Here is a 17,157-nt window from a genome sequence, read left to right on the forward strand (position 1 = left end):
GGTACAGATCAAAATGTAAGGTAAAATTCTTGTATTCACTTCTTCAGCTATACAGTAACCCCAGCAGTGGAAATGCTGTAGACTTATATGCGACCAGATATATTTTACATTTCAATGGCGAGACTAAACCAAGGGTGAAACCACTCTATGCCACACACTAACCTTACATCAATACGCCACTGTCCCCATTCTATGCCACAGAATTGTCGGAAAATTGAATGTTGAAAAGGAAGCGCCGAATCCGATGAAAGAGCACAACTGCCTCAAATCCAAATTCAACCCAAGCCTTTGATGTTTGGTGGAATAATTTTATGCCTACTTCTCATTTTTCCCATTTTGTGCTTGCTTTTGAATTTTGATTGCGACTACAGGCACTTTTCAATTGAAATGCATTATGAACTGCTGTAATCATTCTCTGGCCTTTGTTGGGGAAGAAAACATGCCATTTGTCCAAAAAAATGAACGGTAGAATACACCGCGTCAACCCACACCTTTGGAAAGTTCACAGAGAGGAGCAGTCTCGTGGTCAATCTTAACACATGGTTTTGGGAATTAGAGTTATTAGAGTTAAGAGTTATTTGTAATGAAAAACTAGCTTCTAAAAACGGATTTATGGAATTTGAAGTGCATCTATAAACGCATTTTTTCCTTGCTTTCCTGTAGTTAATTATGTATTTATTTTACTTTATTTGATGAGAGAAAGTATATTCAATTTGTGACTACAACATTTACCGCCAAGATTCATTGACAATGTACTTCCCTCCTTTGTATTGTCCTTTATTGCAAACCTGGAAACTTTTGATGATGATGCCTTATCTTTGTAATACAGGTTGGCCAAAGCCTCACCACTACGTGGTGGTAAACTACTACTGTAGCCGCAGCTGTCCCGGGGCAAACTGACAGAAGCAAAACCAACCAGTGTCATCAGCCCCTCCAACCATCACCATTCACCCTCACACCACTTTCATACTAGGTAATATGTGGGTGATAGGGATGTAACGATATCCAAATCTCTCCTTACGATATTATCACGATATGCCTGTCACGGTACGATATTTATTGCGATATTTTGGAGATAGGAAACTTTTTTGCTTTTAAAATACCTTGAAAAGATTTTGGTGTGAATTATTTTTGCCATTATCCCAAGAATTCAAGTAAAAAACATTTCTTCATGTTGTTTGCACTGAAATGAATCATGGGATATGTAGTTCCTTATGTTTACAAGCTGTTGCTTCTATAAAACCATGCATTTAAGCAAAGAAACTTGTGATTTAATATATTGTGACAGCCCATGATAATATTGTGAGACTTTTGATGTTACGATATCACGATATTTCTGTTATTGTTACATCCCTAGTGGGTGGCAGAACTTGGTCCGAGTAGGATATCAGCCTCTGACCTTCAAGTTGTGGGACCACTGCTCTAACCACTGTACCACTGTCACCTCACAGACATATTCAGAAATAAATCTTTATCTTTATAGAATATGAAAAAGTTGCAAAAACCTTAATCAGGATTGTGGGGTTTTCTCAACCAAGACATTGAAATTGTTCTAATCTAGTTATTTTTGTTATTAACGATTAAAGTTAAGTCAATGGCAAGACTTGGGATTCTCTATGCAGCTCAAACCTTATTACATGAAAATCTCTAAACTCTGCCCATTATTGCAAAGAACTTGTTCAGGAAATATATTGTTCCAGCTTTCACATATTAAACGATAAGTCAGTATAGTATTTGTAGCTACGGACCTAAAACCAAAACGTAGCAATAAATAAATCCAAAATAAATTCTCATTACTTTCCGGACACATCTTGTATTCTTGTAAATACATCCTCGCTCCAACAGCCGGGCTACGGCGTGCATCTGCGTTCATGTTTTGGTGTATATTTTTAGACGCATGATTGCCCCCACAAACTCGGCGCTTGGTGACTGGTTCCTTCGAGGGATGGCGAAACTGGAGAGGCCGCCTAAAATACTGTGGCGGTAATTGGAATTGCTTTATCTTCAGTCTCATCAATTAATGTGCAATTTTCCATTTAATCACTAACACGCTCCCTGCATTTGCAATTAAAATGAGCGCTGATAACAGAGGAGATGCCTTTCAGCTGATACCAGTTGGAATGAGAACAGAAAGCAGAAGACGCAATCAGTACACAAAATGACTCGCCCAGACTCACAAACAAGCCTCGCACACAAACAGAGCATTATGCAGCGCTGAATACTTAGGCAAAAGCAGCGTGACAAGATAAAACATGCAAATTCACAACTAAACCCCCCAAATTAGACCTTGTTGATGAAACTAAACCCAGCATTTAAAGGTGCTGTGTGCGATTTTTAAAAGTGAAAAAACAGAACTAGTTCATTTTTAACAGTTTACACACTGCAGAAATCAAATTTAAAATTACTTAAATTAAGAACATTTGACTTGATTTGAGTAGATGTACCAGTGGAATAAGTGTTTTTCTTATTTCAAGCAACATTACATTTTGTTTTCTATATTTAAGTGCAAAAAGTTTTGTTAGCGTGAGCTATATTTTCATAGCCAAGCTCGCGCCACCTAGTGCCTCCACTCACTTTCATTTCTCTCCAGCGACTCGGTCAAGAATCGGAATACACCAGACGGTTGGCAAAAACCCCGGAAGTGCAAGTTTGGGTACCAGCCAATCAGCGAAGAGTCATATATTCAGTGTTGTCAACGATTCCCGAGATCGAGGATTTAAAGCCAGAATAAAGAGAATGTTTGGTGAATTTCATCAAGGGGAAAGACGTTATTGCCCTTCTTCCTACGGGATTTGGAAAAAGCTTAATATACCAGTTAGCTCCGTTAGAGCCGCATTACATGTGTCACGAGCAAATAACAGCGATTGGTTAAATGATGAAAAGTACCAGCGTATCGTCGAGCAAACAAATTTGCGAGGTCAGATGGTTTCTACGAAGTGAAACAAAGTGAAATCGGATGATGAATGAGAATATTTTAATATTTCAGGTACAAAAAGTCTTGTTCCATTGGTAGACAATTTTACTTGTCAAGTGAACTTTACTTAAATCATGATAAACCTTTCTTAATCCCAGTCATCTTAAGTTGGCTAGATTTTAGTTTATGCAGTGCAATGGCCCAGTGATTCGCTTTCCACAACAGACCATAGTGGAGTTTTGCTGTCACTGTACTCACTAGGATGCTAAGTGCACACATTCTGATTATCGGACAATAAAACAGTACACAGTCATCTTATTTTGACCTCAAGAGTTGCTTATCCAATATATCTTTACCGGGTAGAGATGCACCGATACGATACTGATACGAATATATCGAATATATACTGCATATTGATATCGGGTAGCGGCAGATACGTAAAGCAACACTATCGCCATTGGCACTGGAACTGAAAAAGATGGATCGGTGCATCCCTCGTACTGGGGCAAAACAAATTATGCTTAAATACATGGAAGAAATCAGATACAGGTCTTTTAAAATCACATTTTTGGTAGCTCTGGTTTAGTTGCTGTTCTGTTGCGTAAAGGTCTTTCCCAGTGGTGTTCCTTCATACTTCTTTTGTTTCAGAAAATTTGCCTGGGGTGCTAGACTCAGGAGATGAGATACTAGCAGAGAACTTTATTTTGTGTCGTCATGGGAAAAAAGAGTAAGAGATTCTACATCTGAGTGGAATAAGTTACATTGTCATATTCTTTATAACTTTGAGATGTTGCAATGGAAGTTTGTGTGATACCTTCTGTTGCAATCATTTTAGGAGCTTCTATCTCTAATGATCGTGCTTGAATATAAGGGAAATTGTCAGTTGTTAATCCATTGGTTGGTCCATGCTTTTTTAAATAACAATACTCTTGTTTCATCTAAAGGGTAGTTTTGTGGTTTAATGCCTGTAATCTGAACTGAAGTATCTCCAAATGTAACATTTTTTGTATTTTTTTCTTAGTCCTTAAGCTTGAAATATGACCTTGCTCCTGTTTTACCTTGACTTTTAAATTTTTTAAAACCTTTTTTGACAGTGTTTGCTACTGTGAGCATCGTATTTTCATGGTAACATCCAAACATTCCATCATAGAGGTACATGTAGAACACCCCCAGCGTAATGTCACTGCAAAATATCAGTACTTTGTGATTGGTTGCATTGCAGAAGAGAAAATTGTCAACTGGACAAAGGTTTATTTTGGTCAAATACGTGTCGCATCCAAGCTGCTTCTTCAGTTCTGACGTTTGTGATGAGTTATTTTCTAACCATGGACCACTTATTGCTTACTTACTTTACATTCCTTAGGAGGATTTGAGGCACCTGTATTTCCTAAGGCAGTAGAAGTAATAAGTAACAAAGATTTTTTTCAGATGTTCCAGTTCCATGCCACTAGCTCATAATCAGACCTCTCCTCTGGGTCAATAGCATTAGGTCCAAGTGCACCAGTCCATTATAATTGTAGACTGCACACGTCTTTCTATGTTATATCGAGCTGTTTGCCAGTACCTCCTCCCCACTTTAAAGGTTCACTATGTAGCTTTTCTGGTGGAGGATTTGCTACCTGCTTGTTTCCACTGAGATGTTATTGTCTTGCCTGGAATGTTCCACAATATTGCGCTATTTTCTGATCTATGTTAATAGTATAATATTGTTCCACCTTGCGATGTCACATGGTCATACAGGAAGTGCTACAAAGTGTGTGGTAACAACATTCTAACATATAGGCATATAGACTGTTCCTGCCTATATAGACATATAGGCAGGGACAGTCCAGATTTTTGGACATAGGACCTCATTTCCTAGTGAGCCAGAGTGTTGGAGACATGTGGAGACAGGTTTTAAAATATTACATCCAGTCCTTGTATTTGCAGAGTTCGCTGGTGCTAGGCTAGTGCATGTCAATGGCCATAGTTAGCCTTCCACTGAAAACAGTCTTACCCACTCCACAAAACACCCGAAGCAAATCGATTATTATGCCAGACTGTCGATGTAAATGTCTGTGTCAACAGAATAATTTTAGAAGTAAAACCAAACTTGCATTTGAAGGATTTATGTCTGAGCAGCAGCAGTGAGTTGTACTTCCTGATAGAAAGTTTGGCAGCGGCGGACTGATATCACCTAGCACCTGTCTTACCAGCAAAGTAAAATTCTGCTGCTGCTGAGAAAGTAGTCCCTCAACATGCGATGATTCATGCGATACAAGGTTAGTTTTATTTCAAACATTATTCTATCAACACAGACATTTACATCGACAGTCTGGTGTAATAATAGATTTGCTCCAGGTGTTTTGTGGAGTGGGTAAGTGGGTTTTTAGTGGCAGGATAATGATGGAATATTTCAAAAAGTGTCTCCACATGTGTCCAGCACCCTGGCTAACTAGGAAATGAGGTCCTATGTCCAAAATTCTGGACTGTCCCTTTAAATTTCTCAAGTCTATTTGTAGTAAGACCTTTAAACTAAGTTATCTCGCATTTATTTCATTAACATTGTTTGTCTTGCTTCAGAACACCTTGAAAAACATGTTTTTTTTTTACTGTGACTGAGCCTGCGCCTCCACAGATCTGACCTGTAACCTGGTTTAGAGGTCTCACCTGCCATCTCCTTTTAAATACATAGATATAAAAACATACGGTGGCATATTTCCCACAAAGAATGACATTTCCTTGGAGACGAGCAGGTAGCTAGCTGGTAGATAGATGAAATTATCTTTTTTTTATATAAACGGACCTGGGAGGTAATTACAAATAAAATGCTTAATAAATAGTAGAGTGTTCCCTCCAGGTCAAACGTGTAATTTCTGTCACTTTTCTATCCACATAGGTTATTTGTAGCCGGGGGACGCGGAGCCAGCCCGCTGTGCTTACCTATAAGTTGGGCGTCAATGGGGGGTCTGCGCGTGTGCCGTCGTGTGTGTAATTTCGCCCTGAGCCAATTAGCTCCTGAGTCGGGGTGGGGCGGCGGTTACAGTGGCGTTCCACAGGGTACAGCCCTCAGCCCGGTGGGGTCCCGGCCAATAGCAATTAGCCTAGCGACAAGAGCCTTAATTAGCCCTCTTGATTGGTCGGTAACAGCGCAGTCGACACACACAGACAAGGTGACCCCAGTACACGGCATTGTTTTAGAGGCAGCTGTAATTAGCAAACAGGCATAGCAGTCTATAATTGGTAAACAAGTAGTCGGTTTGTTTGTGCTGTCATTACGAACCCGCTGCTGTGTAAAAGGATTTCTGTACAGGGCCCCATTGCAGAACATGTCAAGTTTCTGCATGAAGGCTCGCAATTACACAAATGAAAATCTCTTATTTAGTTTTGTATTACACTGATAAAGATATTCAGACGATATTTTAACAATGTGATAAATCGAAAATAAAATATCCCTGTTAATGACAAAACATGAATGGACCACAAAAGGGCAACACAGCGTTTATGATTAGATTTGCGATTTATGTTTGAGAAGCGAGAATTGACAAAAAGACTGAAATATGATCAACTTACAAGCACGCTTGTACAGATATAAACTACAGAGTTAACTGTTTTTATACAGAATAAAGCAGGATATTTTGTTGTTTGTGGTACTTAAAAAAATTCAGCCTTAGGGTTATGTAAATTGCATTTGATTGATTCGTTTTTATGTCAAGTTTGTGCTAACAGAGAAACAATAATCATACATACTACATAAACAACAGAAAAGCACTTCGTTCACACAGCACAGGTTCGTTCAAATTGCATTTTCAATTCAGAAATATCACTTTGTCTTATCCCCTTTGTTTTATTGGTCATTTTTATAGTTAATTTATAGATTATTATATTTTCTCTTTGCATATCTCGAAAACAATTGCGATATTGTCAATTCTGCGATATGTCTGCCAACTCTACTCACAATTTATACATTATACATGCACAAAAATTCATAAGTGACTGGACAAAGATGGTATAATGATCTTGTTCTTTAATCACAGCAACACCTGGTGGCTGTACGAGAACTGACAGTGTTCTCTAACGCTAAGTCGTGTTATAGTTTCTTTTTTCTTTCTGTTTTCCCTCAGTCTGAATGTGAAGCACTCCCATGATGCAACATGTGTCCCCAGCACCAGCAGTGACAATGATGGCCACCCAGAGCGTTCCTCCACCATCGTACCAGGAGAGCCAACAGGTCAGACTCTTTTTACTCTATTTAAAGGTGCACGATGTAACCTTCTAGTCTCCACAGAGATGCCATTGCTTTGCTTAAATGTTGTACAGCGTGACATTAAACTGATTTACCTTGCAAATATCTTTTTTTATTGATTTACAGCAATAATCACAGTGACTATACTTTCATAAATTCTGAAATGCTTGATATAATTACATATGTACAGCTTACATGTCGATATATACATATTCACAATTACTGTAATCCTCAAGCTTTTTCTGTATACAAAAAGAAAAACAGCCTCCCACCCCAGTCCAAAGTCTCACCCAAGGGCCCGGTCAGGCAGAAGTAAACAGCAAGGCCAAAAATTCAAGTTAATGCATCTGATATAAAAATGTATTCAACAGATACATATGTACTCTAGTTTATGAAACTGTTTACCTTTTTTCTGTACCATTTTTGGTTCTAAAGTTACATATGTTTTAAACAGATCATGTATGAAACATGGAACAAAAATTATTTCCCAAATTTCAAAGACCTGCAAATCATGTAAATAAATGGATGTATTTCATCATATCTTGTGTTATTCGATCTTTGAACTGTTGATGAAGGTACATGATTTTTCAAAAAAAAAATATTTAAAATGATAAAAATTAGCTTGGAAGGACTGACATATTTTATAGAAATAGTTACCTTTCATTTTGAAGTAATATTAAAGTATTCGGAAGAAAAAAGCTGACAAATTATGCAAAATCCTGCACCTTCTACTTGCTTACACAATTTTCCCTCTGTTACTTTTCCCTCCGTTACCATGACCTTTCTTAATAAAAAATCTCATTATTCAAAAAGTAAGAGGTTTTTCAACCTAATCTTGTACTATATGGTAGAAAACTATATGAAGCAAATATTCAAACCAGTTTGTTAAGGATATGTAAGTGAGAACCGCTAGTCATCGCTGTTTGTATTTATTGCCCGAAAAGTGCTGCATATTTCATTCCCTCCGTTACCAACATGAGTTTTTTAATTTTTTGTCAACAACTTGAAAGAATATCGCAGGTTTAACTTTACCCTGTTGGAGTGTTAACTCTTTCCTACATTCTGATACCTTACTTATTTCAATAGTCCCTCTAGTTTCTGAATAAGAGCTGTTTGAATGTAAAAAAATCTGCCCCTGTTTCCCTCCGTTACCACTTGACCGGACCCCCAAGCAAAGGTCTGCTACAAAGTTGCTGGAGACGTTTAATGAAAATATACTATAGGGTAATAATGTCACTTTTGGCCCTCTGTACCCGGGCTATAGAGAGTTCTAGTTGGGCTATATCCAAAAACATTGATGTCCAAGCATGAATAGATAAACAATGTGCGACTTCCAGCGTGTGGCCACCATTTTCTTTGCTGCCATAAGGCCTGATTAGGGCTGTGGATCATTAAGAAGTTACCAATACGATACATACCTCGATACATAGGCTACGATACGATACATATCTCGATACAGTTCAGTAAAAATAAAGGCTATATCATGACTGTGATACTAAAAGTCTTTGTTAAAATATGAAACACGCCCATTTAAATTACCAAAACAGTGAAAATGTCAAATGTGTTGCATGAACGAGTTTCTTTCCACTAAACAATCAACAAATCTGTAGTGCTGTAACAAAATTATTTAGTAAAAAATACCAAAAAATATCCTTTTGATACATCGATACAGCAGCCCACGATATCAATACTGTATCGTCTCATTAAACGATACGATATATCGATATTTCAATATTTTTGTACACCCCTAGGCCTGATAACAAAATCCTTCTCTTGGCCACTTTAAGTTTAACATGTGATAGATTATTTAAGATCAACGCATCCAGTGAACAGGGCACTATTACATCAAATAACATAACACATTTTACGTGAAACTAGTCTCCAGAAATCCCAAAACATATGTTTAAATGTCCCAATGTAATTTAAAGAGCATAATTTACATAAGGGATCCATAATCCTCTTCATAACATACAATTTTTCCATTTTGCAGATATTCAGTTTCAGGTGTTTAGAGTGTTAACCTTGTGAAATGCTCATTCTTACTATGAGTGAAATCTGGACCTCTACAGATTAACATTTACATTTCATGCATTTTTGAGCAATATTTATTCTCCTATGTTCAAGACATCACTGCTTCAACCACCACTAGCACACACTCACTGCTCTGTTCTTACTTGATTCTCTAATTTTATTTTCTTAACCAAAGATATGGCAGTGTCGCATAGTCAAAAAAAGACTGTACCCGCTAGCATGATGTGCAGTTATCCATAGTAGGTGCTGACAGCTACACCAATTTTTACGCCGACGTCAGCTCCCGTTGGGCGCCACAGTTTTCTAACTTGGAAGTCAGCAGACTTGTTTCTTTTATAAAGTCATCTTGGATCAATATTGCAGTTTAAAATGTCCAAATTCTAAAATAATGATCCACGGGTGACAGATTATAACTACCGAGCAGAGACAAGCACAATAGCAACAGTCTTTAAGAACGATTAATTAATGCCCTATTTAGAGACGTAACAATATCCAAAATATCGTGATATAAAGTTCTCACAATAATATCATCACTGTTGGGCAAGTTACTTTAAATCTGTGATGCGTTATTTATTACTTGTTACTGTCATTTCAAAGTAATTAGTTACAATATTACTGCATTTAAAATGTAAGGCATTACATTACTATTGCATTACTTTAAGTTACTCTCAACAAAATAACTGCGAAGATGCTGAATGTTTGCGCAGTATATGGACTGAACCAGGACTAAACCAGGTCTAAACCAGGACTAAACCAGAGCTGAACCAGGATTGAACCAGGACTGAACCAGGACTATAACAGGACTAACCTCGGACTGATTCCAGGACTGAAGAGGAGAACTAAACCAGGACTGAACTAGGACTAAAACAGGACTAAACCAGAACTAAACCAGAACAAAACCAGGACTAAACCAGAACTGAACTAGGACTAAAACAGGACTCACTGTCAGGACGGGCTCGAAGGTGACCGCAGGAGAAAGGACCGGCTCTGCTCCGCACCTCATGAAGGTAAGAGCGGCTATCGCCCGATCTCGCTTTATGGACACCGTACTCCGCGGGCTCGCGGCGCTGATTTCAGCAACTATTTGCGGGCATCCGATCTGGTGTAAGACTCTGCTGCAGCGCGTAACTTCTACCTTCCTTCAGCATGTCCAGAAGTCCAACTTTTTGTGCGATGGTTAGCATCTTCCTCTGCCTTGTGGGTGCGAGCACAGGAGCCTTTGTCGGTGCAGAACGTTTCGTCGATGTTGTGGGTTTTGTCAGGGAGAAAACTTGCAAACATACAGCACTTCGGACGACTGTAAACCAGGTCTAAACCAGAACTGATCCAGGTCTAAACCAGGTCTAAACAGCATAGAGTTCTGCGTCGGTCCTTTCGCCCACGGTTACCTGAAGGTCTACTGAAGGTCGCGGTGATTTTAGCGAATTTGTATGAAGAAAAACCCACCACTTCAATCCAGGTTAAAAAAGCACTGTAACGTGCGTTACTCACATTTGTACTGAGTAAAATATTACATTTTTTTCCCCTGTAATGCCTTACATTACTGCGTTACAGCAAAAAGCAATGCATTACTGTAATTCGTTACTTTTATAACGCGTTTCTCCCAACACTGAATATCATGGACCATCACAATATATCTAATTATAAGTCTCTGTGCTTAAATTAAGAGTTATGGTGCAGCAACAGTTAAAAAAAGACAGAGAGAACTACATAGACCATGATCCTTTGCGCCATTTCAGTGTAGACTACAAGAAGAAATAACAGTTCCAAGCACTTTTAAGTCTTAGTTCTTTGGATTAATTCTTGTCAAGGTATTATAAGAGGAAAAAGTAGCATATTAACAGTTTAAGCTGTTTAGCCTCCACAAAATATTGCAATAAATATCGTACTATGAGATATATAAGGTGAAAATATCATACAGAGAGCTTTGGAAATTGTTACATCCCTAATCGTGAGCTTCCCCGCCATATCTTGAGCTTTTCCACGATATCGCAATAAATATCGTACTATGAGGTTTATACCGTGACGATATCGTATCGTGAGACTTGGATATCGTTACACCCCTAGCCCTAATCCATAACTTCTAACCTTAAAACTGAGAATTTACTAGCCCTGATTGATTCAAACTATTGATTATTTACATTTGATTAAGTCTTTGTTCACTCTTTATTAAGGCTAATGAAGCTGTAGTTATTACAAATTGGTAACCTTTCAACGTACATCCGATTTAAACCTTATTTAACCAAAGCAAACCAAGCCGTTGTCATGTTGCAGCCCTAGCAGCCGTCCCTCTGCTAGACCCATGTTGTTGTATTAGTATTGACTGCACTTAGCCTGTTAATTACCTTTCCCAGCCAGACTCGTTAGCCGGGCTTGTTCTACCTCTGTGAGCCTCCGGAGACGTGTGCACTGAGTCACCACGGACCAGGCTGTAACGTGAGAGCAAGGGCTGTAGTTGTTTTTTTTTTAACCAAGGTAATTTTGTATTATAGACATAGACATACAAGAATACAAATAACATTTTACTACACACATTCAAAAATACAAATAATAAATACTAAGAAATGGCAACAGCTAATAATTGATTCAACTTGAAAATTTCATCTAGTGGAAGGTTTTCAGTTAATTTAAAGTGATATGTTGTGCATTTAAATGGTTTTGTGGCTTGTTTTTTTACATTTACAACTATGATTATATTTTTTTTTTCAGTATGTTTTTTTCTAGATGTTCACAACATAATTAAACTAAATATCTCTTCTCCCAAGTTTGATTTCCATATCATATTATTATTCAAATCCTTCTATTGACTTTCAAAATTTTGTCAAAATACAGAGAGAGATCTGCGAAAAGCAATGCCGCTCAAAGTAAGAATGTATTTCTTTCAAGGTAGCTTTTAAGAACAAAAGCACACATTTAACTCTGCACTGTGAAATATTCCTGAACAAATCAAAAACGTCACCATGGAAACAAGCACACCACGACCCATCCCCCAGAAAAGTTACATCGTGTGCATTTTAGACACCACTGACAATAACATAGATCGGAGCAGCCTTGTTTGGCTCTACTGAGAATACGCTCGCTGCAGATGTGTGATCGTTCTTTGTTACTTATGCGTTAATGTGTCCTATATGTGTGCACAAGCAATTAGCATCTTGCTTTAGCACAGTGTATTGATTAACCTGTAAAAGGCTTGGAGTAAGTACAGTGCGGTTAGTGTTACTGCCAAATGTCTTGCCTTGTTTACAGTGAGAATATACTCTACTGTACAGTCATAGTAGTGTACTCCATTAGACAGTGAGGGGGGGTTGATACATTTACTCAGATACATTCACTGTTTAAAGGGTTCATATTACACTGTTTTCTAATCTGCCTTATAATGCTGTTACCTCATCAAAAACATTCCCGGATTTGTGTTTTGTTTCATTCACTCTTGTTTAACACACAAACGTGCACTTCTCAAACAGAAAGTACTCCACCTTGTTCCACCTTGTGATGTCATGTGGTACTGGACATGATCGACTGTGTTTTTAACCTTCATACACCTTCATTAGAATCATTTGGATGATTTCAACCCTAGAATTTCCAATCTCTTCTGAACTAAAGGTAAAAGAAGCTGTTAATTTGAAAACTACCGCTACATGACATCACAAGGTGGAACAGAGCATTTTGAGCTTTGGCGCTCTACACAGACTAATAATAATTTAATGATTAACATGTGCGAATGAAACAAAACACAACTCCAGATATGTTTTTGATGAAGAAACAACATTCTAACACAGACTTGTCAGACTCAGGCCCAGGGGCCAAATTTGGCCCACAAGATCATATCAAATATGTATTAGAGCTGCCCGCTGGCTACAGATGGACTATAGAGATATTATTTATTTAAAATGTTGTTATTATTTTATATTATGCTTGTTCTGAATTCAGTGTTTAAGCAAAACTATTATTAAAAATTTATTTTAATAAGAAAAGGTTTATCATTAAATATCTCGAAAGAAGAGAAAACTGCAGAAGTTGTTGAAATTTTTCGAGTAAATATTTAGTTTGACCCACGACTTAATCCAAGTTTTTAGTTTTGGCCCTCTGTGAATTTGAGTTTGACACCCCTGTTCTACGTGATTTAAAACTCTGTCTATTCTGAGTAATATAGAACCTTTAATTGTTCACATCTGAGATGTTTTTACACTTATGCACCGATTCAGGTTGTTCAGTTCAGCTGATCCCAGTATTGATTCTATGTCTTTAAGTATCTGCCGATATCTGATATTAACCAATACCAGTGTAGGGACTGGAAATTGCATTTTTCTTCTCTCAAAACACAATTAATTTATGTATCTGATTGTGTTATGTAACAGTTCTGTATTCTGCAAGTAACTAGTGATTTCAAACATGATGAGAAGTTCTGGGCGAACATCAGTCAGTACTAAAACTAGGATATTGACATAACAGATATCATTGAACCATTACAGCAAATTTTCCTGGATCGGCACTACATCATTATTTGCACCCTCGACTTTTTACTTGATATAGTGATACTTTCAAGAAATGTAAACTGCTCCTATGTACAGTATGTAAACTAGAACTTTTAATCATGTTATAACAGTGTTCCATCATCATTATCTTTCTCAGAGTTGTGTTTTGATTGATGTGTGCCTGTTTGAGTAATTCTGTCCTGCATCTGAGGGTTAAGGGCTCAGAAAATAGTTTTTTTTCACCTACCTACTATCCCCACCCACTGCTTTGTACCTCCTTGAATGATCTATGTTACATTATTTTATGATCTATGTTATAATATTGTTTCCTTATCAAAAACATACCCGGAGTTGAGTTTTGTTTGATTCACACATGTTTAACACACAAATCCTTCATATTTAGGCTGAGTTCTTCTCTCAAACTGAAAAAAGTCTGTTGCATCTTGTGATGTCATGCATACAGGAAGTGCTTCACTGTGTTTTAAACTGGAGAGCTTCATAACATCACAACGATTGAAGGATTACTCACAATTTGACCAAAAAAGAAAACAGATTTAATGATGATTTTTTTTTTTTTTTATTGTTCAGATTTATTATTGTTTTTTTTTGTATTAAATAAACAATAAGGAAGACATTGGATAAAACAGTACTGATAATTTGGAGAAAGAGTTTAAATAATTAAAATTGCCACATTAACACAGACTAAAAGAAAAAAAAAAGTACTTCTAACACATTTCTGCAGGTGAGTTCTCCACACTCCAAACCAGTTACACGGGTCGGTCTGTCTGTCAAAGACTTAAGCATCCATCCACACACACGCTGGCCGAGCTCTTTTCATTCGTCAGCGCTGATGCCACAGGACAGCCCTCTTTGTCTAACCCGCGGACCACTGCACGGATGGGAAGTAGACCATCCTCCGCTTCCTCCCCGGACCGCACCACCTCTGTATCCTTACGCCCCGAGGATTAGTGCCAGGGGAGAGCTCCCGAGATGCAGCCCGCGCAAATGCAAATGAGAGCTAGTTAAGTGTGAAGAAGCTAATTTATTTCCCATTTGGAGCTGGGATTAAGACTTGAAGCTTCCTCCAGACCCCACCCCATCCAAAAGGCGATGGGGGTTGTTAGACTCATTTCCTAAGAGGGAACAGAGGAGACAGGAAAATTGGGGTGAATGGAGAAGACAACACAGTGCAGAGTTAAAGCCTCACAATATGAAAAACTATGAGACTTCTACATTATTTTATAGGTTTATCTGACCAGTACTGCCTTTAGATTTATGTATTTATGTACTCAAAGGTGCACTGCAGACATGCTGGTTTCCATGGAGATGTTGTTTTACCTGGAATGCTCCCCAATATGACATTAAAGGGCCCGTACTGCGCTTTTATTGTGATCTATGACAATATGTTGTTCCTTCATCACAAACATTCCTAGAGTTGCATTTTGGCTCATTCACACATGTTTAACACACAAACTCTGCATATTTTAGCGGATTTTGGCTCACGTTCCACGCCATGATGTCACGTGGTGCTCCTTTTGCGTTTTTAAACTCCATACACATTCACTAGAATCATTTGGATAAAACTTAAGTTAACTATTGCTTCGTGACATCACAAGGTGGAACTACAGACTGTATGAAAGAAGTAGACTAAGCAACGTCACCCATCGTGTTCAGCGCCGCTCAAACGGTTACAGGAGCGAATCTGGAGTCTCTATATTATGAATAAGATTTTTTTGACGGACAAAATAGCGAGAAAAAAAATTAATTCAGGATCATGTAGAGCGGATTAATATGAACATTTTAAGACCAAAATGACAAGGCTGACCCAGCAGTCACAGAGAGAGGAGCCACAAGATCCTAATGTAAGTCAATTGGAGCCAGTGTCAGAAGGAGCCAGAAGAGCCTCATGGCAAACTTTCTATTTGGCACGTGGCGGCTAGTGCGTTAGATCTGTCCACTTATATATACGGTCTATAGGTAGAACAGAGCATTTTGAGCTGTGGAGATGTAGACAGACTAATAATAAAGCATTACTCAAACATGTGTGAATGAAACAAAACAAAACACAACTCAGATATTTTTTTTTGATGAAGTAACAGCATTATAGCAAGGCTTAAAGCTCACAAGTCAATTTTGTACAATATAACCTTTAAACTTTGTGTATTCATTCAATCAGATGATGTTGATGCAGATAAAATACCTTAACCTTACAAAATAATGTATTCCTCTTGTGAAAGGGGTCATCTCTCCACAGATCTGACCTGCACATTCTGCTGGTAGACTGTATCTTGACTCTGTGGACATAAAAACATACTGAATACTGGACATTCCAAGCAAAGCAATAGCATCGCCATGGAGACAAGACAGATAGCGACATCCACCAGAAAAGTTACACAGTACACCTTTAATTAACATGTCAGGTATAATTAATATTGGATTATTTTTTTCAGAAGATATAATGCTGTTGAAGTAATTGCAGTTTTGCCATTCTAATGTGCCTAAGATTACAAATTTTACAGCCGTGGTTGGTTGTTCGCATGAATTATAGTATACGTCTCCTATTTAGACAGTCACTTCACAGCTCCTCAGCTTCATTTAAAAATATACTGACCTGTCGAATAACACTGATTCATGGCAAACATTCAGTCTGTGCACCTGCTCAGTCTCTCCATCTCCTCTCAATCTATACACAACAAATGCCTGTTAAACTGGTAACTGTTATATTACATGTGAAAGACACACAGGTTGGTAAAATAGGTAAAGTATTTAATCATGCAAGTGCAATGTTGCTTTGAAATGATAATTTGATTAAAGATTACACTTAATACTCAAGTACATGTAACAATTAATCTGACGGATGTTTGAAAAGATGCTGAAAACGTGAAAAATCTGGTATTTCTTGAATAAATAACAAATAAACAAAACAAACGGTGGCTCAGTTGGTGTTTCAAATGCTCTCGACATAAGTTTGATTGGTAGGGGAGCCCGATCTGACCAGCTCCCACAGAGGAATACTGCCCTTGAGTCCTTGGGCAAGACACTTAACCTAATTCACCCCCAAGTGTCTGCATATATTGGTGTATGAATGTGCGTGTGAGTGGTTCCTTGATGTAAAGAGCTTTGAGTGCCTTGAAGGCGGAAAAGCGCTATATGAAAATGTGATCATTTGCCATTACTAGATTAATACATGATTACTGATACTTGAAATTAATATAACTCAAGAATAAGTATGATGTGTGACTTTTTTTTTTTTTTTTTTTCAGAATAATATAATTAAATGCAATCTAAACATCACTGATAGGGATGTAACACAGGGTTGCCGCAGGGTCTTAGAAGTCTTAAAAAGTCTTAAATTATGTTTGCCTGTTTTTGGTTTTTTTTGTATACTCAATAGGGATGGGCATGATTAGTCGATTAATTGATAATTGATCATTAAGAATTTCATCGATTACTGTAAAATTTTAATCTACAAACTGAATGTAGGATTAATGCTGTGATCGTAGCGTGACAAA

General features: G+C 37.7%; 1 protein-coding gene across 1 annotated transcript in view; it reads left to right on the plus strand.

Moving 5' to 3' along the window:
• Window positions 1–17,157, plus strand: part of pknox2 (pbx/knotted 1 homeobox 2) — a 164,474-nt gene that overhangs the window by 94,198 nt on the left and 53,119 nt on the right. Inside the window, exon 3 of the mRNA XM_020920652.2 lies at window positions 7,018–7,124. Within this exon, the coding sequence (XP_020776311.1) occupies window positions 7,038–7,124 (87 nt within the window). The 5' untranslated portion in view covers window positions 7,018–7,037. The remainder of the gene's footprint in view (window positions 1–7,017; window positions 7,125–17,157) is intronic.

Source organism: Boleophthalmus pectinirostris, unplaced genomic scaffold (genome assembly GCF_026225935.1).
Source record: "Boleophthalmus pectinirostris isolate CB_2022bp ecotype Guang Dong unplaced genomic scaffold, ASM2622593v1 HiC_scaffold_12, whole genome shotgun sequence".
Classification (NCBI taxonomy): Eukaryota; Metazoa; Chordata; class Actinopteri; order Gobiiformes; family Gobiidae; genus Boleophthalmus; species Boleophthalmus pectinirostris.